The sequence below is a fragment of the Echinops telfairi genome, unplaced genomic scaffold, assembly GCF_000313985.2.
Source record: "Echinops telfairi isolate 266 unplaced genomic scaffold, ASM31398v2 ScPeMD7_23;HRSCAF=83, whole genome shotgun sequence".
NCBI lineage: Eukaryota > Metazoa > Chordata > Mammalia > Afrosoricida > Tenrecidae > Echinops > Echinops telfairi.
The window spans coordinates 43,030,425-43,057,605 of NW_022103920.1; the positions used below are offsets into that span (position 1 = coordinate 43,030,425).

Here is a 27,181-nt window from a genome sequence, read left to right on the forward strand (position 1 = left end):
AAAAAAAAAAAAAAAAGATGATGAAAGAATACAGAAGGACAGTATACCAAAAAGAACTAGTCGACATTCAACCATTTTTGATGGTTGTACCATCAAAACTGATGTTTCTGAAGGAAAAAGTCCAAGCTGTATCAAAAGTATTAGCCCAAAACAAGGCTCCAGGAATTGATGGAAAATTCATTGAACAAACGTCTAAACAAACTGATGAAGCACTAGAAGCACTCACTTGTGTATGCCAAGAAATTTGGAAGACAGCTAGTTGGCCAACTGACTAGAAGAGATTCAGACTTGTACCCAATCCAAAGAAAGGTGACCCAAGAGAATGCTAAAATTACAGAACAGTTCATTAATACCACATGAAAGTAAAATTTTGCTGAAGATTAATCAACAATGGTAGAGCAGTATGTTGACAGGAAGCTGTCAGAAATTCAAGTCCAATTCAGAAAATGATGTCGCTTACGGGTTATCATTGCTGACATCAGATGCATCTTGGCTCAAAGCAAGGAATACCAGAAAAATGTTTGCTTGTGTTTTATTAATTATACAAAGGCGTTTGAATGTGTGAATCATAACCAACTGTTGGTAACACTGAGAAAATCAGAATTCCTGAACATTTCATTGTGCTCATGTGGAACCTGTACATGGACCAAGAGACACTCATCCTAACAAAACAAGAGAATACTACATGATTTAAAATCAGGAAAGATATGCATCAAGGTTGTATCCTTGTACCATCTTATTCAATCTGTATGCTGAGCAAAAAAATCAGAAAAACTGGACTATATATAGAAGAATGTTTATTAACAACCTGCTGTATGCAAATAACACAACTTTGCCTGTTTAAAGTGAGGATGACATGAAGCAACTGCTGATGAAGATCACAGATTACAGTAGGGATTGCAACTCAATGTAAAGAAAACCAAAATCCTCACATGGTAAAAGGAGTTAAAATGGAAGTTTGTCAAGGATTCTGTCTTGCTTGGATGTACAATCAATGCCTATGAAAGCAGCAGTAAAGATATCAAACAACACATTACACTGGGTAAATCCGCTGCACAAAACCTCTTTAAAGTGTTCAAAAGCAAGGATGTTACTTTGAGAACTAAGGTATGTCTGAACCAAGTCATGGTATTTTCAATTGCTTCGTGTGTACATAAAATTTGGATAAGGAAGACAAAGAAAAATTGATGCGTTTGAATTATAGTGTTGCAGAATGTTGAAAATGCCATAAACTGCCAAAAGAACAAAGAGATTTGTCTTGGAAGAAGTACAGCCAGAATGTTCCTTAGAAGCTAAGAGGATGAGCCTTTGTCTCATATGCTTTGGACATATTATCAGGAGTGACCAGTCCTTGGAGAAAGATATCGTGCTTGGTAAAGTAAAAGTGCGGCAAAAAAGAGGAAGGCACTTAATAAGATTGATTGATGCAGTAGCTGCAACAGTGGGCTCAAGCATGACAATTGTGAGGATGGTGCGGGATCGAATGGTTTAACATAAGGCTGCTGTGATTGGAACAAACTAATATCATCTGGCCACAGCAACAAGGAGTTATGTTGTCTTCAGTATGAACTATTTACAACTATGCTAAAAGCAAACTACAATGATAAGAAAATAGAAAAATGATGAAATAGTCTATGATGGCTCTCAAATCAGGGTAATTTTGTCACTTGGAGCACATTTAACAATACATGGGGATATTTTTCATTGCCCAAACTGTCAAGAGCCAGGAGCAGAGCATTCCATTTGGAACCGGGGTCTCTGAGCACCGCCTAGACCTAGACAGAGAAAGTGCATCAACAGGGAACTGTCGGAATTCAAGCTGTTTTCATAAAAGGACGTAGATGGGAAGATAGATCACTGATGACATCAGGTGGAACCTGGCTGAAAGCAGAAAATACCAGAAAGATGTTTGCCTGTGTTTTATTGACCCTGCAAAGGCATTAGACTATGTGGATCACAACATGTTACGGATAATATTGTAAAGAATGAGACTTCCAGATCATTGTTAGAATATTTTAATTTTTCCTGGATCTCAGTTTTATCCTCTACATTGAAAGTCAGCAAACTATGGGTCAAACCCAGTCCATAGATTTGTATTTTGTTTGTTTTCCAGTTTGTGGTGACCTTTGTGATCCTTATGTAGATACTTCAGTGACATGATAACATTCATCAGGTTGTGTTACCATCATCACTGTGCATACCCAAGTTGCATATCAACCCAAACAGAACCTCAGTACTTCTTCAGCAATAACTCCTAACTATCGAGCCCTAGTAGCCATCAATAAACTCTGTCTATTTGTCCATTCTATTTCATAGGGGTAGGATCATACAATATTTGTCCTTTTGTGTCTTACATCACTTAGCATGTTTTCAATGGTTAGCCATGTTGTGGCATGTAGCACAGCTTCAATTCTCTTTAAGGCTGAATTTCATTTCACATATGGATACATCACACTTTGTTCAACGAGTCATCCGTTGGTTGATTCTTGGGTTGTTTCCACCTTCTATCCATTGTGAACAAAGCTGCAATGAACAATGGTGTACACGTATCTTTTAAAGTCCTTGCTTTCCAGTCTTCTGGTACATACTAAAGAGTAGATGTGCTGGGTCACAGGCTACTTCTGTGTTTAACTTTGTGAGGAACTTCCAAATTGTTCTCACAGCGGTTACAGCATTTTATGTTCATACCAGCAACAAACAAGGGTTTAAATTTCCCCACATCTTCATCAACATATCTTATCTAATGAGAATAGTCATCCAAGTAAGTAATGAAATGGTATCTCACTGTGCTTTTGATCACCACCTAACTTGTTATATACAATATTATTTGAAACACAGTGATATAGTTAAAGTTTATTGTGCCAACCTGGCCGATAAACACATGTGGGGTTAATTGAAGTGCAGCGAGCCTCCCCTTTCTAGTTCTTGGGTCTCTTACTTTGGATGCTTGGACCAGAATGCAGCTGCCTTAGCCAGTTCCCTGCTTCAGCTGGCAAGGCTCACTTCCTTCAAGACATCCCTGAGGAGAAGCAGCATGCACCTACCCCGATGCAGCCCTGGATGCTGGAGCAGCCGTGTGAAAACCCCTGCCAGTGCTGAGATGCTTACACGTTCACTAATTCGGCTTTCCTCCTACAGTCAGCATCATAGTGTGTGTTTTGTGAAATGGAGGAGGACTTTGTGGATTGGTGTTGGACATATGGGTTAACGTTGGACTTGTGGGATTGGTCAGCACTGGGTTGGGATGTTTTCTTGATGTGTACCTAACCTTTATATAAAACTCTCTCTTATACATGAGTTTCTGTGGATTTGTTTCTCTAAAGTACCAAAACTAATACACACAGCCACCTCCACTCATTCACACACACACACACCACCTGCTTTCTTGCTATCAGGCAGAGTTGAGTAATTGAAACTGAACCCTCAAGGCCAAAATATTTACAGAAAACTTTCTGACCTCTGCTTTGAAATACATAAAACGTTTTAGAGTCTAAAAATCCTCTTATACCTTTAATACTGTACATTTCCTACCAAGAGCAATATTGAATAATATTATTATTGAAGCATAATTAGAAAAATAAGTGAATACCTTAATAGACTGTAAGATGCTGGTCCCTTGCTCTGTTTCAATATGGCAATTATCACATAAAATATTTTGGAGCTCTACACAACCAGATCCTGATGACTTGATATTCAAATCTAGAAGTGAAAAAAATAGAAGCAAGTTAGTATTGTGGTTAATGCTCTCCAATGCATTTTAGTAAACTTTAGAAAGCCAGCTCCTTATTCCTCGAAGTCATTACCACAATATTACTGAATCCTAGAGAGAATGCAACAGTCTCTCTCTAATAGGTTTCCATCTTCGCAACAGAACCATGTTAAAAAGTTGCTTCGGAAAATTTTTAGAAATAAAGTGGTGCTGAAAGGGATCCCATAAGGTTTTAGAGTGGGAGAAAAAAATGTGAAATAAAACTTTACAATCATCAAAAAGGCCAGGCTTACTGGTTGGATAGAACCCTCAATCTATGGTCCTTAGTTACTCATCTGGTCTGGAAAAGAACTCATCCCCATGGCTCAACTTTCTGCCAAACGATAGGTCTAAAAGGGAAACGATAACACCAATATAGTAAGCACACCTTAGACGAATCAACCATTCGACATCAAAAGGACAATATTTACCCCCGGGCAATGTTTAGAAGGATCAGCAGCAAAAACGAAAGAATGGAACAGGAAACAGAAGGATGGAGGCCAAGTTACACTGCTGGGATCGCAGCCAATGAGAAGAAACAAAATGGGTAAGAATTGTTAAATGGAAACTGATCTGCTCTGTAAATTTACATCCAATTCACAAAGAAACGATAAACAAACAAATAAACAAATAAATAAATAAGGCAATTGTTTTTTTCTGGTTCATATCATCTAGCTGTGCATAATGAGAGATAGATCTCAACCGCTTTATTCATTTGACAGGCTAATTTGCTACAAAGGTATCTTGCATACTATTGGTGGGAAGAGGTGACAATAACTGAAGTGAGAAGTGAAGGAGGAAAGATGCTCCAATTCTGATAAGCACGTCTGTGAAAGATCACGGAAGCCTCTCCTTCCAGGGAAAACACAAGCATACACAGAGGCAGCAACTCCAGGAAGAACACAGCAAGTTAACAAGGCATTATAATAAATCAGGTAAGGTAGTGCATATCGCAGGTGGAGCATGTAGCAATATGCAAGAATATGATCATAATTTTGAATTTCAAACCTCCTTCTAACCTTTCATGCAAAAAAACTGCACAACCATCACACGAGTATCTAAGTAATAAAAATGAAAGAATTTTGGTAACTATTTAAAAATATATATTAAAACTTAAGGTTGTATATAAATTATGATATCTATAGCATGTTTAGAAAATAAGGCAGTTACGGGTACCATCCTTGGCTATTAATTTAAGGTTCACCCATATATAAAACTATTTTTAAAAGAGCAACACAGATATTGAATACCTAATTTATGTACACATTGATGATGCTCCCTAAAATAGACTAGAAAAAACAAGATTTAAAATAATAAAAATAATATTTTGGTTGAGATTTAAGCTAACTAACCTACATGGATGTCAATAATAACTGCAAAATGTGTTATCCAGTTAAGCAGTGTAAGAATACAAGGCCTGACCCAAGGACAATGCTAGCAGATACAAAGAAAAGGAAATCAATTATAAGGCCACAAAGAGCAGGTAAGTGAGGGAAAGAGAAGTGAAAGGTAGACACAAGTGGTCGTAATGCTACTCTGATCCATTCACTGGAACAGGAGATAAACAAACTAGAGGAACACAAGAGTCAAGAAAGTTGTTATGTTGATTTCAGGTACCTAAGGAATAGACCTGAGGAAACAGTGAATTGGAAATAGAGTCTATCTGATGATTTCAAGGACCTCCTACACACACAAAAGCTGGAAAATGCATAAAGAAAACTTGGTGCCTTTGAACTACCGTGAGTACACAAACTGCCAGAAGAACAGTTTGGAAGAAGTACAACCCAGGATGACAAGGATGACAAGACTTTGTCTCATGTACTTTGGACATGTTCTCGAGGGACCAGTCCCTACAGAAGGACATCATGCTTGGGAATATTGATGGCCAGGGATAAAGAGGAAAGATCTTCAAGGAGATGGATTGAAACAGTAGCTGCAACAATGAGTTCAAATGGTTGAGGATAGAGGAGGACCAGGTAGTGTTCTGTTCTGTGGTCCATGGGACCACTGTAAGTGGAAACCGAGTCCACAGCACCTGGCAACAACCCCCACTAGAATGTAAGTTTCACGAATAAATGTTTTTGTGAAGTTACTATAGCTCAATTTCTTCTGAAATGGTAGCAATAACAGTATCTACAATATAGTGCAATGCTTAGGATTCCTTAAAAGTTATCCTAGAAATGTTATCTACAATTCTGATCATCAGCATCATTCTTCGGTCCCAAGAATACCTACCACATATCAATGAAAGTTTGCCAGGAAGGCGTACCATGTTTTTCTTCACAGTCCGACCCTCACGAGAAAATTTAAGGCAGGAAAAAGGGAGATATATCAGTCAGAAGCTGAGTGATTATTTGAAACGTTGGTGCAGGGTAGAAAACAAACATTTAATATATAGGGCTGTCTACAGGTCAAACACCCCAAGACTGTTGACAATGGGAAATATATATGGAATCTTGTGCCACTGGGTGGGTTAGCCAGAAATCCTAACCCTGGAAATTAAACCATTTTGTTAATGACCAAGTGCAATGACAAAACAGGAGCAAAGTGACACTGGAGAACACGTACATTATCTGACTTGTACTCATCTAGATCAGGTTTCTACTCAATTTATAAAATGCCACTTGTTGGGAATGTAATTCCTAATTCTGACGGGGAGCCGGCAAGTTGGTTCTGACTGATAACATTTTATACAACAGAAGGAAACACTGCCATCCTCAATCGTTGCTATGTTTGAGCCCATTGTTGCAGTCATTGAGGATTTTCCTCTTTTTATTTTTTGGAGCCCCTCTACCAACCATGATGTCCCTCCAGGGTCTGGTCCCTCCTAAGAATATAGCGAAAGTCCACGAGAGAAAGTCTTTCTATCCATCCTTCAAAGGAGCATTCTGGCTGTATTTCTTCCAAGACAGGGATGCTCTTCTGGTAGTCCATGGTGTGTTCAATATTGTGCATCCACACCATAATTCAAATGCATCAGTTCTCCTCCAGTCTTCTTTGCTGATTGTCTAGATTTCATACGCTCAGGAGACAAATAAAATTTCCCTGGCTCGGATGAATTGCACCTTAGTCCCCGGAGGGGCAGCTTTCCTTTTTAACATGTTAGGTCTTTTGCAGCATACAGACTGTGGAAGTATGGTGTATACATGACTGCTACCCAGAAACTCGGAATAAAACATCAGCGTATACGCGTGCCCTGAGAGCCAAACCCATTTCACTTGCCAAACTGCAGGGGTGCGTCCACCTCCACGGAGGCCCGGGGGTCGATGGTCTCGGACACGATGGACATCACCTTCTTCGTCTCGTCGTACCTCACCTGCAGGCTGTCCAGACCGTGCACCTCGCCCTCCACGCCAGACACCGCCACCAGCACGCGGTCGGAGTCCGGGTACCTGTGGGGGTCCAGGGGCCTCACGGTCAAGTCGCACGGGAGCTGCGTCCGCAGCGCGCCGAACGGGCTCACCAGCAGTGTCCAGGCCTTCAGCGGCCGCTGAGCGGGCCCGGGAGGGAGTTGGCGCCCGGAGCCGGGCCGGAGCTCGTTCCCGCCGGAGGCATACAGACGCGCCTGGTAAGGCCGACAGGTCCTGCGCTCGACCCACAACCACAGGTGGCCGAGCCGAAGGCCACCGCGCCCCGCACCCGAGCAGGGAGCGAACATGGCACGCCACGCTCGCGCCCCCTCAGATCGCCCCCGCCTCGGGGCTTAGGCACCGAGCCGCCTCAAGTCCACAGGGTCGTTTGCGAGCGTTTGCTGCAGCAAGAGTAAGCTCGCCCACTCTGCCGGACGGTTCAAACTGCAGCGGCGCACAAGCTGGGAGACTGCAGGTCGCAGCAACCAACCCAGACCCGGACTCCGCGTTTACGCTCGCCCTTTCGCGAAGGCCGATGGGATAGCTCACAGGTTGACCGGATCCGAGCGAGCAGAAAACTACAAGTCCCAGGAGGCATTTCGCAGAGCTGGCCGCTTTCTAAGCGCGAGTACTAGGCCGGGTTGGGGAGGCGTGGCCTCTTTGACCCAAGCCCATTGGTCACTGGAGAGGCGGGAAAAGGTGGATGAGAACTCATCTGACCAATGGAAAGCGGTAAAGTGGAAAGGTGGGCAGGTCTGTGTGCATGGAGTTTCCTTGGATACCGAGGACGCGACTTCTTCTTTGGAGAGGGAGGAGTTTTGGAGTGAGACGTAGGCGTTCAAAACCAAAGATAAATAGAACAGCTTAAATAAGAAGCAGGACCAAGGCGAAAGAAAAGAAACTGCTGTTTAAAAGGTGAGAGCCCTTGAATTAAATTAGGAGTATCCAATGTGGATGGTTAAACTCAAATTTCCTAAGCTAGTGCGGCGCCTTCTGGGAATGGAGGCTCACTTGGCAAGAGGATAAGGAGCCAGTTGGTACGCTGGGTTGATGCTCTGTGGGGGCGCGGGGGCTAAACCACTGGTAGAAAATTTAGGAATAGCTTTAGAGTCATGGTGCTTTCTGGACTCTAGGTGACCCTAGGCCACTTCTGGTTATTAATTGTTCATTCTTTTTTGCACTATCTCAAAGGGTTTTTTCTAAGGATCAAAAATAAAATAAAAGTGAGCATGTGTACAGTCTACAAAATTGCAATATAACGCACTATATATTTTAGGCCACTCAGTTTCAAAGAAAAATTGGAGCGATCGGGACTTGTTTGGGCAACAAAATTGATTGCTTTGGTTACTAATGATCCTTGGACTTAGGGCCAATAGAAAATACAAGAGTGCCAACCTGATGCTGTGGAATGAGCAATTTTTTACCCCCTGACTGACCTTGTTCTTTCTGGTATCATCTGAACCTATTTATTCAGTGTTAAAATGAAGGATTGTATGAAATGGCTCTGTGAGATTTTCTTTACTTATTTACATTTTATTATTCTATAACCTCAAATAAATTCACTACAAGTTGATTTTGACTCATAGTGACCCTATAGGGCAGAATAGAACTACCCCTTTGTGGGTCAGAGACCAGATCTTGAAGTGGGTCGACAGCCTTCTCCTTTATTAGTATTCTACATTGGTGGTGCTAGGTGCCATCCAGTAGTCTGACTCATGGCAACGCCATGTACAACAAAACAAAACACGGCCTGGTCCTGCATCATCCTCACAATTGTTCTTTTGTTTGAGTGTTTGCTGCAGCCACTGTGCCAATCTGTCGTGTCGAGGGCCTTCCTCTCGTTCACTGCTGCCCCTCCACTTACTCTATAAGTAACAAAGCAGAAAAAGATTTATTTCCCCCTTTTCTTCGCAGTCTCATCCTTCCTGTGCCCCTACCTCTGTAAGGTTCCTGGGATGGTTTACCTCGGTTCTTGCTTCTCAATGCTGAAAGAATTCACTCAGCAGAAGCACTTTTGTAAATTCAAGTAAGTTTTATGAGGGAATGGGAAGCTTCAGGCATTACAGTCCCAGAAAAGACATGCTATCTCTGGAAAGTGTGCAAGGTCACACAGGGGACCGAGCAAGAGTTTGTGACTGAAGATGGGCACTTCAGAGGGCATGGGGGGGGGGGGCGTGAAAAAAAACCAACCATGCCAGAACAAGAGCACGAAACCAACGTACAGAGCAAAGAGGCCGACTGCCCTTGGTCCCTGCTTTTATCCCCTCCTACACTACTTGAAGGGGTATGGCTGAGGGTATTGGCCGATCTTAGTGGCTGAGTTCAGGTGCCCCTGTGATGTGATGTCGCTGGTGCCTAGTATGCAAGCCCAGGTTGCCCTTCACCTGGGCCTAGGTGGCTTGTGACCTGGGTCTGAGCATGCCCAGCTTTGGATTGTCCCCTTAGGTATCTAATGTGTGCCTGATTTCTTTGCAACCCCTTTATTGTGGCACAGCTAGCTAATTTTCCTTTAGGGTAGGCTTTGGATGGAGACAACCCCTTTCACCCCTATTTTTTTACCTGCCACCTCCTCCTCCAAATTATTCCCTATGTACTTTAGCAAAGACACTGCTGTTTTAGGGCAGTGCTTCTCAACCTGTGGGTCACAACCCCTTTGGGGGGTCAAACGACCCTTCCACAGGGGTTGCCTGATTTATAACAGTAGCAACATTACAGTTATGAAGTAGCAACGAAGATAATTTTATGGTTGGGGTCACCACTCCATGAGGAACTGTATGAAAGGGTCACGGCATTTGGAAGGTTGAGAACCACTGTTTGAGGGTACAAAAGAGACCCCGATCTCAAATACAGCTTGAGAACACTGACTAAGTCTTACAAAGAACAAAGGCAACACAAAAGACGCCAACACATCACCTGGATGAGGGACACCATTAGCAGGAGGTCCTAATGGCATCTGGAAATTCACTCGTTTCATAAGGCATGGCGCAAAGGAAACCCACTAGTTCGTGATGGGGCAGATCACTATTTCACAGTTACAGGTGGCACCACAGAAGCAGGACGTGTATATTATGTTATTGAAAAGAGTTTGCAAGATTGGTGCAGGGCACTCCAACCAAGGCAATGAGGGCACAACCCATGGGGGTAACTCCTGGCTCTGTAACCCTTTGTGCCATCCCCAGTACAGTCGTCTCCATCAAACACACACCCAGCAAGCCTGTAAAAGAAGACTGCCCCTCTCTGGGCTATGTGGAGAGGGGTGGAGGTAATCCACTTTTCAAAGCATTCTGCCTGAGGACAGGATTGTCTATATCCTTGCTTACTGCTCAGAAGAAATTCAATAGAGGCTTAACTACTTGAGAACTCTGCAAATGAATTTTGAGTTTTCATTGCCATCCATAGCCTCCTGCAAACTGGGTGCTCAAAAGTTAAGCCCTAATACTGCAAGTGCTGAAACTAAATGTGTTCAGTAATTGAAGACTGCAAAATACCATGACTTGGTCCATTGCATCTTTGCCCTCAAAGTGATGACAGCTTTGATGCTCAACACTTTCAGTAGGTCTTGTGCAGCAGCTTTGCCCAGTTGATTTCTTGACTGCTGTTTCCATGAGTGTTGATGGTGGATTCAAGTAAAATGAAATCCTTGACAGAGAGAGATTCATACATGATGTTAAAAGGTTAGTGATACTTCAATAAAAGTCAAGTCTGTGCTTGCACATATGTCCATACTGAGTAATGAAAAGACTACCTTTTGTCTGTATAACATAATAGCTTCAAAGTATATCCACCTGCATTATCTCAATGTATGTTCATCAAACACTGTGTTTGCTGCAGCAGATTTTATCATCTTTACATGGTTAGACAAAGAAAGAGATTCTAAAAGACTAAGATTTATTCATGAAACTCAGGTCCAGAAGTTTGGGGTGGGGAGTAGCGGGTAAGGGAAGGCATGTTGGTCTCAGAAAAGGTGATTTCACTTCTGCTGGTGGGTAAACCTTAGTGGACAACCTGCCATTGAGATAACTGGCAATGCCAAACATTATTTGTAGAGACCCCCAATGGGAAAAAATGCCCTATATTATGTTCCTAATCAGGCACTTTTGACTGAGTTGCTATCCAGCCCTTGGTGACCCAGGCTACATATTATAGACAACCAAAACGTTAGACTCTGCCCTTTCAGGGTGCACAATATCCTTCATAGGCCACACCAGAAGAATCCAATTTAGAACTCTCACTAAGCAAACTGGATTTTACCTTTAGCACACCTATAGCAGATTAAAGAAACAAGTACTCCCTCGGACTTAAGACTGAAACGTGCAAGTGTAAGAAGCAAAAGGTGACCTCTATTCCAAGGTTATGGATGTCTTAGAAGTCATTGGACGTTGGATCAAATCACTTGCATTGAGGATGTCCAATAAGTGACAACTTAATACAACCACGTTTGCCATTTTCATGCTCTTTTTTTTAAAATTTAGGACATGCCTTAGTCCAGCAGGCATAGTTCTGCCTTTTTGAATGAGCATTGTTGAAAGTTTTGCCCAATCGCCAACTCTCATTAAGTAAATAGTGGCCAGTCACTTACATTTTTAATCTGTACTCGTCAACAGTTCAAGTATTTTGGCCTAAAAAGATACTAACCACAAGGTCAGTAGTTCAAAACTAAGTTATTATTTTTTTAAGGATTTAATATAAGCATAAAATTAGAAATGTGCAAAAAATATATGAGGAATTTTGTGTTACAGTTATTTATAATAGTAAATAACTGAATAAAATGAAGTGCCAATGATAAAAAAAACTCAAATCAAACAGATCCACAATAAGGGCTCATGGAAATAGTTGTCAGATACTCAAAAGACACATTACATGGAGCAGATCTTCTGCAGAAGACCTCTTTAAAGTGCTGACATAGAGATATCACTTTAAGGATGCAGGTGCACCTGACCCTCATGCACTGGATTGACACAGTGGCTGCTGCAGTAGGCTCAAACATAGCAGTGGGTGTAAGGATTAGGAAGGACTGGGCAGGGCTGGTTCCAGTTCTGTTTTACAGAGGGTTGCTTTAAGGGGGAGCCAACGGAAGGACACCTAACAATAACAGAAAACCTGTTTCCACGGAGCCATTCCCAACTCCGGCTGTGCCCATGAGCGTAGAACATGTACAACAGCTCCATAACAATCGTACAGAACCGCGGTGAACTGCTCCTTAGGGTTCCTGAGACTAAATCTTTATAGCAGCAGCAGTCTCATATTTGAAAGAATGGCTGGTGGTTTTGAACCAATAGCTTTGTGGTAAGCAGCTCAACAATTTATCACTGTCCTACCAGGACTCTTTCAGAAGTGCCCTCTATGCCAAAACCAAGCCAAATTCACTGCCATCGAGTCTATTTTGACTCATTGTGACCCATGTAGGGCTTGTGATGCTATCAATCTTTATGGGGGTACAGGCTCATCTTTCTCCCATTGAGCATCCAGTGAATTCACTGTCTGATTGTGCATTTAGTAGCCCGACTCCTTACCCACAGCATACCCAGGACTCTTGGAAGTACTCCATGGGGCTCAGCAATAAAAGTTATGAAATAAACGTGCATATGGAATACTATGCAACCATATAAAATTAAATGTCTGAAGACCATTCAATGGTACGGAGAATATTCCATAATATATTGTTACATAAAAAACATAGAATGCCAAATTGTATCTACAGTGTGAGCCTCACTCTGTAAATATAATTATTTAAATAAAAGTTATATTGTAAAGAGGCAATTCCAGAGAGAAATATAGCAATTGGAAACCAGAATCATTTCTCAGCAAGTTGTCATCTCTGAAGTTTATGTGATTTCTTCATTTAAAAAAAAGGTTTTCCCGTTGTTAATATCAAAGCATTTCTTAACATAAATTGTTTCCTAAAACTGACTAAATAATCAAATGAATGGAGAATTTCTTGCCAATTAGGAGACCTGGTGGCTCAGTGATTAGGAGTTGGCCTGCTATCTGCAATGTTAGTTTGAAACCGGCTTTCTACTCCCATGAACAGTTAAGAGCTTGGAAGATCACAAGGGCAATTCTGCCCTGTCCTATATGGTCGCTATGGGCTGGCATCGACTCGGTGGCAGTGGATTTGGTTTGTTGTTATAGTTGTTTTTAAGATAAATGCATAGGAGCCCTGGCAGCATAGTGGTTTTAAAATGTTGGGCTGCTACAGCCCTGTGGTGGTGTAGTGGTTACAAGTTGGGCTGCTAACCACAAGGTCATCAGTTCAAGATCACCATCCACTGTGCGGTAGATGAGGCTGTCTACTCCCATAAAATGTTGGGCTGCTAACTACAAGGCCAACAGTTCAAAAACCATCAGCCTCTCTGTGGGAGAAAGGTGTCCTTCTACTCTGATAAAGAGTTACAGTTCCCAAAACTCACAGGAGCACTTCCACCTTGTTCTATAGGGTCACTGTGCGTCAGCATGGACTTGATGCCGGTGAGTTTGGGGGTTGGAGATGTATCCGTGAATATTTTAGTTTAAATTATTTATATTCAATAAATGGACAGTAGAGGGCATAAGAGAGTTTTCTGAAGAAAATGTGTGAAGGTTTGCTATCTGGTTAAGGAAGCTATTATGAATATGTTAACTTTCTGAGTTACAAGCTATTTAAAGAGGAAACATCTTATGACTTCTGTTTTTCTTATGAAATCTTAACATGTTAATAACCTAAACTAATAACTAACAATATTGTGAAGTATTTAATGAATATGTAGGCAGCTCCATTTGAAATCTATGTGTTATATTTTCCCAAAGAAGTATGTAATATAATTTACTATTTATTTTCCCCATGTTACTTTAAATGCTTTGAAAGTTGCCCAGATTACAAGTATTTTAAGGATATTTTCAAGGTATATCAAAGGGTATATACATTGAAGATATATAAGGGGATTTTTTTTTTAATCATGGGAAACTGGGATAATGGAATTTTTCCACAAACTTTTGGAAACACACTTTTATGTAAGACTACTTTGTAAATTAATGTGTGTGATGGATTGACGCAGGTGCTGCGATAATGGGCTCAAACATAAGAACACATATAAGGATGGCGCGGGACTGGGTGATGTTCAGTTCTCTGTACTCAAGGTCACTGTGAGCCGGACTGGCTCACAGTATCAACCCAACAACAGTGATACATTTCCCTTCTTATCATTAGTAATAAACCCACCTTATCTTTAATGCTTTTTAAAATATTAAAGTGTGTATTTAATCTTTTTTTCATTTAGCGTAACATCTGATATTCATTCATGTTTTTGTATATATCAATAGTTTACTTTTCTTACTGAGTAAAATTCCATTTTATGAAGATCCCCCAATTTTTTATACATTCAAAAATCGATGGATGTTTCTGTTGGTTCCAAGTCTTATCTATTACAAATGAAGTTAATGTAGATATTTACATACAGGTTTTATATCAACATAAGTCTTCATTTCCCGAGAATGATCGGGTCATTGAATAAACATATGTTTAATTCATGATAAAGAGCTGACCCGTTTTCCAGGGGGGTATTTAATTTTGCATTCCCAACAATAATATATGAGTTAGAGTTGTACCATATTCTCAGCAATAGTTGGGTTTATACTTTTTAAAAGACACTCTAATAAATATATAATTATCTGTTGGTAAAAATACATTATAATTACTGATGTTTAGAATGTAAAAATGAAAACAAAGAAGAAGGATCAGTAGTTGAAGACTATGGTGTTGGTGATAGAAATAATACTAGAAGTTACATGACAGAATTTTTGCAAGCCCAATGACTTATTCTTTGCAAATACTTTTCTTAAAAGTATGAATGATAATAACTGATGCAAGGGTTTGTAGAGGAGGTAGGGACCGGGGTGAAGAGGAGATGGGGAGGGTGAGGGGATTTCAGGAGTAATCAAGGAAGGTGGGAGGAGGAGTGAGCATTAAAACGGAAGGGAATTACACAAGTTATTTTAAAGGTGACAATCATGGGGGGGTGTAAAAAGAAAGAAATCGTGCTGAAGTTGATTGTGTTAAAGTGTACAATTCTTGATATGTTTGAACTATTAAATTGTGTGATATGTGTTTTAAGTGCTAATAAAAGTGTAAAAAAAAGTATAAATAATGACTCCTTGTGTGAGCCTCACTGCATGGCATACATAGGAATCAAATAAACTACATCTGAGGAAGGAAACAATGGAGAAGCTCATCAGTCAGAACAAGACCAGGGGACCAATTCCAAAAAGTTCTTCTGTTGATCATATACAAGTTCAAGTTGAAGCTGAAGGTGTTTGGTTTTTGTTATTTTTTAATCCACACGAGCCAAAGTACGACCTCAAATTTATCCCTTCTGAATGTAGAGATCATCTCGAGAATAGATTTGACAAATTGAGCACTAATGACCAGAGAAAGCTAGTGTAGGGTGACTTGAGTATCATACATGAAGAAAGCAAAAGTCATTAAAAACACAGGAAAGAAAGGAGAGACAAACATGGAGGTAATAAGCAACTTACTCTTGAACATAGAGTAGGCTAAAGTGAATGAAAGAAATGAAGTAAGTAATTGAACACAAAAGTTTAAAGTTTAAAAGGCAACTCAAAAATACATAGTAAAGTATGGGCAAAATATTGAACAACAGGAAACATCAAGAGAAGATAAAAGTTCTACACAAAGCAACTGTACCAAAACTAATTAGTCAACATTCAACCATTTCAGGAGGTAGCATATGATCAAGGTCAATGGTAACTAAGGAGGATCAAAGCGGCACTGATGGCGTTAGCAAAAAACAAGGCTACACCCCAAGCAATCCCGAAAATAGACTTCAGACTCAGAGGGCATGGTTTGGCACCTCATCAGACTCGATTAGAAAACATACATAAGGATCAGCAGACAGACCTGGAACTGTTTACAGTTGTTGTTGTTGTTCTTCTTCCTTCCATGTCTGTCTATATAAGATAGGTAAGATAAACAATCCCAAGGAGAAAACAATGGAACTGATGGTTCCAGGGGGACAGGAGAGGGGTAAGGGGTGGTGGTGGAAGGAAGGGGGAGCCAACAAACCCAAGGACAAGGGAACAACAAGAGATCTAATATCAATGGCAAGGAGGGTGTAGAATGCCTGATGGGAGTTGATCAAATGCAGTGTAGCCAAAAGGAATTACCAAGAGGCGCATGAAGGTCGAACAGGAAGAAAGTAAAAGGAAATAGAGGAAAGAACTAGGAAGCAATTATACAGGTATAAATATAAGCATGTGTATATGTAAATATATTAATATATAACCATAGGGATATAGGTCGGTGTACATATATTTATATGTTAAGTATCAAGGTAGTAGATGGACATTGAGCCTCTACTCAAGTCCTCCCTCAATGCAAGGACACTTTTTTCTGATAACCTGGCATTCTGTGATGCTCACCCTCCCGACACAATTGCTGAAGACAAAATGGGTACATAAGCAAATGTGGTGAAGAAAGCTGATAGTGCCCAGCTATTAGAAGATACAGCATCTGGGTCTTAAAGGCTTAAAGTTAAACAAGTGGCCATCGAGCAGGGAAGCAACAAGGCCCACATGGAAAAAGCACACCAGCCTGTGTGATCATGAGGTATTGACAGGATCAGGTATCAGGCATCAGAAGACCCAAAACAATCACACTGATGTGCACAAGTGGGGTCCCAATGGAGACCCAAAGCCCACCTGTAGACAACTGGACATCCCCTCACAGAAGGGTCACAGGGAAGAGACGAGTCAGTCAGGATACAGTATAGCACCAAAAAAACACACAACTTTCCTATAGTTCTTTAATGTTTCCTCCCCGTTCTACCTTACAAACCTGGCTAAACCAGAGCATGTGCACTGGTACAGATAAGAGCTCTCAACACACGAAATCCAGGACAGATAAACCTCCAAGACCAATAATGAGAGTAGTGATACCATGAGGGTAGGAGGAAGGTGGGGAGAGAAGGGGGAGAAATGGAAAATTGGTCACAATGATCGACGTACAACCTCACACACACACACATAGTGGGATGAACTACAGAAACGTGGGATGTGTAGGATATGAAAATAATAATTTATAATTTATCAAGGGTTCATGAGGGTGGGAGAGTGCGTGAGGGAGGGGATAAAAGGAGCTGATGCCAGGGTTCAAGTTGAAAATGTTTTGGAAATGATTATGGCAACACATGTACAATTGTGCTTGATAAAATTGATGTATGGATTGTTATAAGAGCTGTAGGAGCCTCAATAAAATGATTTATTAAAACAAGAAAGAAAAACAAGGCTACAGAGATGAAATACCAATTGAAATTATATAAAAACAAAAAACCTGATGCAGTGCAGAAAGCACTCAATATTCTATGCCAAGAAATTTGTAAAAGAATCTAGTCACCTAACTGGAAGAGATACATATTTGTGTCCACTCCAAAAAAGAATGATCCAACAGTATACAGAAATTATGAAGCACAGGTAATCTTTGCAGTTTGCTTAAGATAATTTTTTTAATGGTTGCAGCATTACATAGGCACAGAACTAGAAATGCAACAAGAGATATCATTGCTGATGGCAGACGGATTTTTTTATTGACTATGCAAAGACATTCAACTGTGTGGATCATAACAAATTATGGACAATATTGCAAAGAATGAAAGTTCAGAACAACTTTCTTAGTTGCACAACTTAGTTGTGCAAATTCAGGACCTGAACATAGATCAAAAGGCAGTGGTTTAAACTATACAAAGCAATACTGCATGGTTTAAAATTAGGAATCGTGTGTGTCAAGGTTGTATCCTTCCACCATACTCACTCAATCTGTATGCTGAGCAAATATTCAGAAAAGCTGGACTATATGAAAAACACAACATCAAGGTTGGAGGAAGACACTGGCAACCTGCCATATGCAGTTGATACAACCTTGCTTGCTGAAAGCGATGACAACATGAAGCCTTTACTTGTGAAGAGCAAAGACTATAGCCTTCAGTATGGATTACTCCTCAACCCAAAGGAAGGAAAAATCTCACCATTGGACCAATAAGCAACATTGTAATAACGGAGGAAAGATTGAAATTTCTTTTCAAGATTTCATTTCTTGAACCCACAGCTGGAAGCAACAGTCAAGAAATCAAAGTATTGACTGGACAAAAGATCTATTTAAGGTGTTGAAAAGCATGAACGAGGGGTATCTGACCCTAATCATGGTGTTTTCAGTTGCATGTAACAACTAGGCAGTGAAAATGGGAGACCAAAGAAGAATTGATACAACTGAATTATGGTGTGGGTGAAGAATATTGACTATGTCAAGGATTGCCAAAAGAATGACAGATCTGCTTTAGGAAAAGCACAGCCAGAATGCTCCTAAGAAGTGGGGATGGTGAGACGTCGTCTCGCGTACTTTGGACATGTCATCAAGAGGGACTGGTCTCTGGAGAGAGTCCGTGAAAAAGACTGAACAAAATGAATTGACCCAGTGATTGCAACTACGGGCTCAAACCCGGTGATGATGGGAGCCCAGTCGAGACCAGGCAGTGTTTCTTTCGGTGGCACGTAGGATGCTGTGCTTTGGAACCAACTCAATAGCACATAACAACAGCAGCAGAGTGGCACAGCAGGCTGCTTCAAGTAAGTCACCATACTGCAAATCCAGCAATTTCACACCTACGTATCTACCCAATAAAGACACGTGGTCTCATGAATATTTGTACTCGTGTTCATGGGAGCTATATTCATCAGGCCCTAAAACTCAAAACACGGCATGTATCTGCCAATTGGTCACTGACAAATCCCGTTGATCATCTTGATAGTCTTGAATATACAAGCTTATCTGAAAGTTCTGCCACTTCCTTTCCTAGAACTTATCTTTAATGGGCAGGGTGCTTCACAGAACCCATGCCAATTTGTTTCTTCACCACTTCTCCTTGCTCCCCATCTCCAACAGACATTTGCTGATTTTTTTTTTAATTCTTCCAATGTAGTGGTAGGGGAATTGTCCTGGTATTTATTCTTGAGATTCTATGGTTAAAAGTACTAACTTGTGCCTTTAAGGAAAGGAAGGAACTTGTGTAAAGAATGCATTTTAGGGAGAAGATTAGTATATATCTTCCCTGACCAGAGGCAGCGTGAGGACCAGAAATAGTTATACCACAAAAAGAGAAGGCTGTGACAGTTTTAGACATGAGAGAAGAATTTTGCCTGCTTCATTAGTCACCTACTTAATGCAGCTCTGACCCTGACTTGCAGTTGACACATAGTCTTTTAAGGAATTGTATGTATGATTTGCAACAGTTTTACTGGCATATAATTCACATATCAGACAATGGTTTAATTATATTAAAGTGTTTGCATAAGCATCTCCACAATCAATATTAGAACATTTTCTTCTTTCTTGTACTCATTGTTACTAGCTCTCCGTTTCCACCCAACCTCTTGCCATACCATGCAAGAACCATCAATGCAGTCACTGTCTCTATAGCTCTCCCTAACCTGCATTTCATATACAAACATAATAACAACAACAACAAAACACCCAAAACCAACAATACCAAAGGAATGCCTCAATAGAAAAGCAGAAAAAATATTTAAAGCTAAAGCAAAATTTAAATGTGATTAATTGTTAAGAGGAAATAGTATCAGAGCTTAAATTGTGAACACCTGGTTATCAGAAGGCTGTGGATGACAATGGGAGCTCCCAATCCATTGACAGGGGCCACATATGGATTAAGCCTCAGGCGAATCTCCTCTGACCACAGACCAGGAAGGTGAATAGCCTTGCTATCATGTCGAGTGCCAGGGAAAGCCGCGTCTTGCAGAAGCAATTCAATTTAAAAGGATTTTTATTTAATTCTGCTTCCTTTTACCCCTCTCCATTGTCCAATGTTCTGTCTTCCTTATTCCGGGATGGAAACATCTCTTAAAGAATATTTGAATATCAGCTCTGCCAGGACTCTCACATCAAAGCTCAAAGGGGTATGCTGGGGCAGACAAACATTGGGGAGGACCTTGAACATCTTTCCAACCCATAGATTTCTGAAATATTTGGTCCAGCCCCAGCTGACTTGTTTACTTATTTGCTGCCTTTCAGAGTAATTTAAGGCATATTAAAAGTAATGAAAGCAAAACAAAACAAAGCAGTGATGGGAGGGAGCTAACACTTATTGAGGACTATATACTGGGCTTAAGGAGTCCTAGTGGTGTAGTGAGTTACTCGATGGCCTGCTGTATTAGTCTGGGTACTTTGGAGAAACAAATCCAAAGCAACTCATGTATAAGAGAGTTTTATATAAAGAAAGTGTGCATCACGAAAACATCCCAACCCAACACTGCCCAAGCCCACAAGCCCAACATTAACCCATTAACCCAACACCAGTCCACAAAGTCCTCCACCTCACAAAACAGAGGCAATGATGCCGACTACAGGAGGAAAGCTGAGTCAGTGAACAAATAAGCATCTCAGCACTAGCAGGGGTCTCCACACAGCTGCTCCAGCACCCAGGGCTGCATCGGGATAGGTCCATGTAGCTTCTCCTTGGGGATTTCTTGTAGGAAGTCAATCTTGCAAGCTGAAGCAGGGAACTGCTAAGGCAGCTGCACCCTGGTGCGACCATCACAAAGCAAGAGACCCGAGAACTGGAAAGGCGAGGCTCACCACCCATTTATCCCTCCGCCTTTCAATTAGCACCACATGTGATTATCGGCCAGGTTGGCACAATTAACTAACTCACCTGCTAACCACAAAAGTCAGCAGTTTGAACTCAGCAGCTTATCTGAGGGACAACAATGAGACTTCACAGCCTTGAACACCCAGTGAGTTTTACAGCTTTGAACACCCAAAGGTGAGCCTCCTGCTCACCACTGCGCTATTAAAAGAACAGTTCTACTCTGCCCTACAGAGTCACTGTGAGTCGGAGTTGACTCATTTGTAGTGAATTTGGTTTGGGCTTAATACAGTAGGCTTTGGGCTAAGACTGAACATACACTGTTCCATTTAATTTTCACAGCAACTCTTAAAGTCACTTTGAAGTTATGAAAACAGGCACTTAAAGGTTGAATGTCTTGACCAAGGTCACACAGGAAGAAGAGAAATGAGATTCAAGCCCAAGTTAAGAAACTTCATTTTCCTTACACTATGCTGTCATCCTGATACCAGCAGTTCTCAACCTGTGGGTCACAACCCATAGGGGGGGTCAAATGACCCTTTCACAGGGGTTGCCCGATTCATAACAGTAGCAAAATTACAGTTATGAAGTAGTAATGAAATAATTTTATGGTGGGGGGCGGTCACCACAACATGAGGAACTGTATGAAAGGGTCGCGGCATTAGGAAGGTTGAGGACCACTGTGAGAGACTAAGTTAAAACTGCTATGAATCAGCCTTACACACAATACCAGGAGGGGGAGAACAGAAAGAGGCAGCAACACTGCTGCTGATGGGGAGAGTAACATTCCCACGTGTCATAAAGGTCTTTGCTAAGAAGACAAACCCATGTAGGCCCACAGACCCAATGGACCACTGTGGCAGGGAGAGGGAAAGGGTAGGTGGAAGAGCAGGTTTACAAGGCAGCTGCCTAATTAGATGAGCTGCACAGACTATTATGTAACGTACATTTCCTTCTTTATGTCGTTTTTAAAATGTCATATAGAAAGGGAGGCGGACTTTGAAAAGCATGCTTGTTTTCATCGCAGCCTGCTGGACTGATCGGCAGTGTGAGGAGTCTCAGCCGCATTCACATAGAGAATCTCCGCTTTACCCCCTTCCTGGAAGCTTATCATCTTCAGACCCACTTGGGCAATCCAAACCTCCCACGGGGATTGGAATAGTCAGCTCCTGCTCACTGCTATGTTTTTGTTTTTTTTAATCAATTTATTGGGGCTCATAAAATTCATCACAATACATAGATCAATTGTGTAGAGCACATCTATACATTTGTTGCCCTCATCATTCCCAAAATTCGCTTGCCTCTTGGGTTCCCGGGATCAGCTCATTTTCCTTCCCCCCCCTCCCCCTCCCTTCCTCTGCCCCCCTCCCCCATGCACCGTTGATAATTTATAAAATTATTATATCTTATATTACACTGCCCGGCGTCTCCCTTCACCTACCCCTCTGTTGCCCATCCCCCAGAGAGGAGGTTATATGTAGCTCTCTATGATCAATTACTGCTATGTTTTTAAGGAATTGATAGGGCCTCTCAAACATGCTTACAATTTCTGGCACTTGAATGGGCTTGCAGAATGACTGTAAACCATTACAGATATAAGACAAGTCTTTCTTGCCCCACTGTGTACATGGGAAGGGCTTCTTCTGGTTCGCAATTGTAGCAACAAGTTCTGGATCTCATTGTTTGGCACAGCTCAGTCTTACCACCTCATGGCTTGTCTAATCATCACTACTCGTTATGAATTAGTCTCTACTTCATTGGTACTGTGTTTGCTAGCTCTTTGCCGAACGGCTCCTATCCTTACATGGTTGGAGTGACCAGAGTTAATCTTTAACAGCCTTTCTGTACTGTATTAGTCTGGGTACTTTAGAGAAACAAATCCAAAGCAACATGTATAAGAGAGTTTTATGTAAAGAAAGTGTGCATCACAAAAACATCCCAACTCAATGCTGCCCAAGCCCACAAGTCCAACATTAACCCATTAACCCAACACCAGTCCACAAAGTCCTCCACCTCACAAAACAGAGGCAATGATGCAGACTACAGGAGGAAAGCTGAGTCAGTGAACGAACAAGCATCTCAGCACTAGCAGGGGTCTCCACACGGCTGCTCCAGCACGCAGGGCTTCATCGGGATAGGTCCATGTAGCTTCTCCTTGGGGATGTCTTGTAGGAAGTCAATCTTGCAAGCTGAAGCAGGGCACTGCTAAGGCAGTTGCACCCTGGTGCAACCATCACAAAGCAAGAGACCCGAGAACTAGAAAGGCGAGGCTCACCACCCATTTATCCCTCCGCCTTTCAATTAGCCCCACATGTGATTATCAGCCAGGTTGGCACAATTAACTAACTCATGTACCATATATCCTGCTTCTTGTTACACAAGGCCCAGAAGAATGACCCCTGCTAAGGCCATGGAGAGAGTTCTAATGGAGACAGGCCAGAGATATGGAACTGGGAGCCATGAGTTTGAAGAGATACTTCTATTTATTGCGGGGTAATATTGGGCATATCATTTGTACTCTCTGACCTTCAATTGCTTAATCTATAAGATGGAGCTATTATTAATTCTTTTGGAACATGGATGTTATAAGGGCTGAGTGAAATAATATGAGGGAAAGCTTTATTTGAGTTATAAAGGACTATACAGATGTTAAGGCGCTCCAGCGGTCCAATGGTTAAGTGCCAACTGCTAACTAAAAGGTCAGTGGTTCTAATCCACCAGTGGCTTCCTTTATTAAAAAGATCTGGCAATCCACTCCTGTAAATATGACAACCCAGGAAATCCAATAGGGCAGTTTTGTGTGGCCTTACAGGGTTGCTATGCATTAGAATCCACTATACAGCACACAACAACATATATATGCTGTTATTATTGGGGTGCACTAGTAAGTGATCACTGGACAGGCATGTCGTGTGCCTACATGCTGCTGAGGACAACCAGGCGGGTATGTTGGAGACAAAATCACATCTGTTTCTAGGGTGATCTGCCATCATGACTCTGTTGCTGGGGCTAGCTGCCATAGAAGTGACATGCACTCACAGCGACGCATGTACAGTGAGATGAGAGCGTTGTGATCCATGGAGTTGTCACTGATGGCTGTTCAGAAGTAGATCACCAGGACACTCTCTAGTCTGCCTTAGTCTAGAAAGCTCAGCTGGAAGCTATTCAGCCTCCTAGTAACACGCAGGCCTCCACGGACTGACTAGTGGTGGTAGCTCATAAGGTGCAACCGGGGTCTCCCCAAGGAACGAGGGAATTCTACCATTGAGCCACCATGGGCCCTATCTGTATGCAGTGTCCACTCAGAAATGAGTACCGTAGAGCTATGTAAGTTTGGGGCTATAGAAGTTCTTGAGAAGAAAGAAGAAAAATAAAAGAAGCTTTGAAGAAGGAGTAACATTTTGGGGGTCTGTGTTTGGAGCAGGATGGGAATGGGTAAAGGGAGGCACGAGGTTAGTGAAACGAGGAGGGACAGAGCCTAGTGCTCTCTAAAAGCCTCTCACCTCCCAGGGCAGGGGACAGAGCCTTAGGTTCTTGGTGATCCTGGGCAGGTAACAGGGTCTTCATTTGTTACACATCAGCACTGCCTAAGATTTAACTTTGTAATACATGTGAACAGTGTGTTTAATGGGTATGTATACATCGGGAGTTTTCTCTCTGTACTCTTTTCAGTTCTGGGTTTCTGAGTTTTTAATTAAAGGTAGTCCAAACCACTTTGCTACTTTGGCACCTTAATTATGAGCCACATTTACTGTGGGGATTGTCCTTTGTTTCTGTGCCTGACCAGGGTTTTTTGCAGGAAGTTTTTGTTTGTTTTGAGAGCCTGTTTCTTGATTGGTTTTCTTTTTAGCAGTTGTGGTTTGAGTTCTTGGGTATTTGAATGAAGGACACAGCTATTTTCCCCCTTCTCAAATACGTGACCTCAAATACATATCAAGAGCTTTAAACATATTTCAAGTCAAATCTTGTCTCAGTAGGATGGTGTGAGTACTGTGTGGAAGAGCAAGCATGAAGGATATTAGTAATTTTCTCTGCATTTAGCATTGCCACGTAGGTAGTTTCTGACATTGCTGTTGTTGTCCAGTCAGTGGATCTGACTGTCCACCTCATGGCAGGCCTGTGAGCCTGTGGACCAGAGTCCTCTCTGGAATAGCCTGAAATGTCCACTTTTTAGCGTTCTCTCCAAAAGAGTATACATATCACAGAGATACACTGGCAGGACTAAATATAACTTTCTACTACAATATCTGAATTCCCATTTTGACATTTGTATGTTTTTTAATATGTTAGGTAACTAAGACAACAAAAGTGGAAGTGCCCCCGACCTCTTCCTTCCTCCCTGAGGTCCAGCTCTGAGTGACCACAGCAACAGCCAAGCGCGGCCATGACTCTAAGCTTCTGTGGCAGTGAGCTTCTAGGGAAAGGAGTGCACGGATGTGTCCCTGGGGCAGTTAGAAGAGCAGCGTTACGAAAAGAAGTCCCAGGGTCAGTGCAGAGCTAGGAGAGCAGCGTTTGGTTTTGCATTACACCATGCCATTCTAAAGGGCACACACCTCACAGTCATATCGAACGGCAACGTGGTTTCCTTCTTGAAACAATCATTGCCATATTCCCTTCAAAGGGTCCCACTGTGTCTACCATGCACCATTCAGTAGTGCCCAGCGGTTCTCTGCTGAATATTGCCACTTGGTTTTTGCACATGCTTTTTGTGTAACTGTCGATGACAACAAGAAAATGTCCTTAACAGTCCAAACCAGCAGAAAGTGGGGATCACCTACGTTTAACTTGAAAAAAGGGGAAGTAGTGGTGTGTATTACAAAATAAGGCATACCCTGCGATGCTGCTTGCTCAATTGTCCTCTGTGAAGCTTCCTATTTTGACTTTTAACCCCCTTTGTAAACCCTCCACAGAATGTGACCAATAAAGAAGCTCAGTGTTGCTTTTTGATGGCACCCGAGCTATTATACGATGTTTCCTTCACTGAGCTTGTACTTCTCTGTCAAAGTTCAGCTCATGTCCCCTGAGAAAGGAAGCAAGACCTCTAGAAAGCGTCCTAAGACCCTGTAGCCTTTCTTCAGAACCTCACAGCACCGCACAGCGCAGCACAGCATAGCACAGCATAGCACAGCGCAGCACAGCATAGCACAGCATAGCACAGCGCAGCACAGCATAGCACAGCATAGCACAGTGCAGCACAGCGCCGCTGTGGCTCGGGCACTCATGCAGTCAGGCAGCTTCACCGCCAGTGGTGCCCCGGGACTTATGTGCAGCCACCCTGCTTCTGTGGGCCCACTTTAGTCTCTAGGAACCCTGGTAGTGCTCTGTTGTAAACCAAAGGCTCCGTGGTTCTAACCCACCTGCCCTTCTACGGGTGAAAGATGTAGCAGCCTGCTTTTCCCTAAGGATGACAGCTTGGAAACCCTTTAGGACAGTTCTGCCTCTCTCCTGTAGGGGCTCTAGGAATTAGAATTTGTTTTTGTTGTTTTGGTTTTCAAATTTCACTTAAACATGTTTAAAGTGCATCCGTATGATTAGTTGATTCTCGTCTGTCCTGTCCACCAGTCTGTGAGCCCCCTGAGGGCATGGATTTTGTCTGGGTTTGCTCACCTTTGTATCTGTCCTCTGCCACTAGCACAATGACTGGCTCAGAGCCTCCTTGTTTCCAAACTGACCCGGTTCCCAAAGCAACATCTTTACAAACTCAGATCACTCCTCTCCAGGAGATCTGCAGCAGCTCCCAAGGCCTACAAGTTCAAACCTAAATTCCAGGCCAGAAGATGCTGTAGAGCCTTATCTGCCTCCTTGAGAACATTACTTTGGGCTTTTCTTTTACTCTGCCACGAGCGGCACCCAGCCCGTTCTCCCTGTCCTGCTTCCTCGTTAGGTTGTCAGTCACCTGGGGAACAAACCTCATCTTTGCAGGTTCTTAGTTTTCACAAAACAAAACCAAGCTCACTGCCATCGAGTTGATGCCGACTCATAGTGGCCCTGTAGGACAGGGCAGGACTGCCCCTGTGGGTTTCCACACCTAGCTCTTCACCAAAGTGGAAAGCCCCGCCTTTCTCCCGTGGGTCAGCTGGTCGTTTGGAACTGCTGAGATTGCAGTAGTAGGATAACCACTATGCCAGCAGGGCTCCAGTTTTCATAAAAGGACTCATGGGGGGAGAAAGGGGAGACTTATTGCTATCAATACTTGGCAGCTGTGAAGCTCACCAGACACCAGGAAGATGCGGTGCTTTGAAATATTTTATTTCACTGTAGCCTGAGAATGTATTATATTCCATTGTCTTATTTAACACTGTCAATGATTCCTACTGCCATTGATCATGTTAATACAAAGGGCTTTGCAAGCCTGGATATCTAACTCTTGAATATTTATTGTTTTCTGTGTTAAACTTTGTTAATACTTGAAATTCTTCCTCCCTGCTATTTCATTT

General features: G+C 42.1%; 2 protein-coding genes across 4 annotated transcripts in view; one reads left to right on the forward strand and one right to left on the reverse strand.

Moving 5' to 3' along the window:
* The window catches only part of FAM185A (family with sequence similarity 185 member A), a 75,263-nt gene extending 67,670 nt beyond the window's left edge, over window positions 1-7,593 (reverse strand). For all 3 annotated transcript variants that reach the window (XR_006679963.1, XM_030885290.2, XM_004702788.2), the window contains exons 1-2: window positions 6,971-7,593; window positions 3,590-3,699 (exon numbers count right to left, since the gene is read on the reverse strand). Coding sequence is in view for 2 of the 3 variants with exons in the window: in XM_030885290.2 (XP_030741150.1) it covers window positions 3,590-3,699; window positions 6,971-7,406 (546 nt within the window). In the remaining variant the exon portion in view is untranslated. The remainder of the gene's footprint in view (window positions 1-3,589; window positions 3,700-6,970) is intronic.
* A 351-nt stretch (window positions 7,594-7,944) lies between these two features.
* Window positions 7,945-27,181, forward strand: part of CCDC146 (coiled-coil domain containing 146) — a 136,869-nt gene continuing 117,632 nt past the window's right edge. Inside the window, exon 1 of the mRNA XM_004702616.2 lies at window positions 7,945-8,013. The gene's annotated coding sequence lies outside the window, so the exon portion shown is untranslated. The remainder of the gene's footprint in view (window positions 8,014-27,181) is intronic.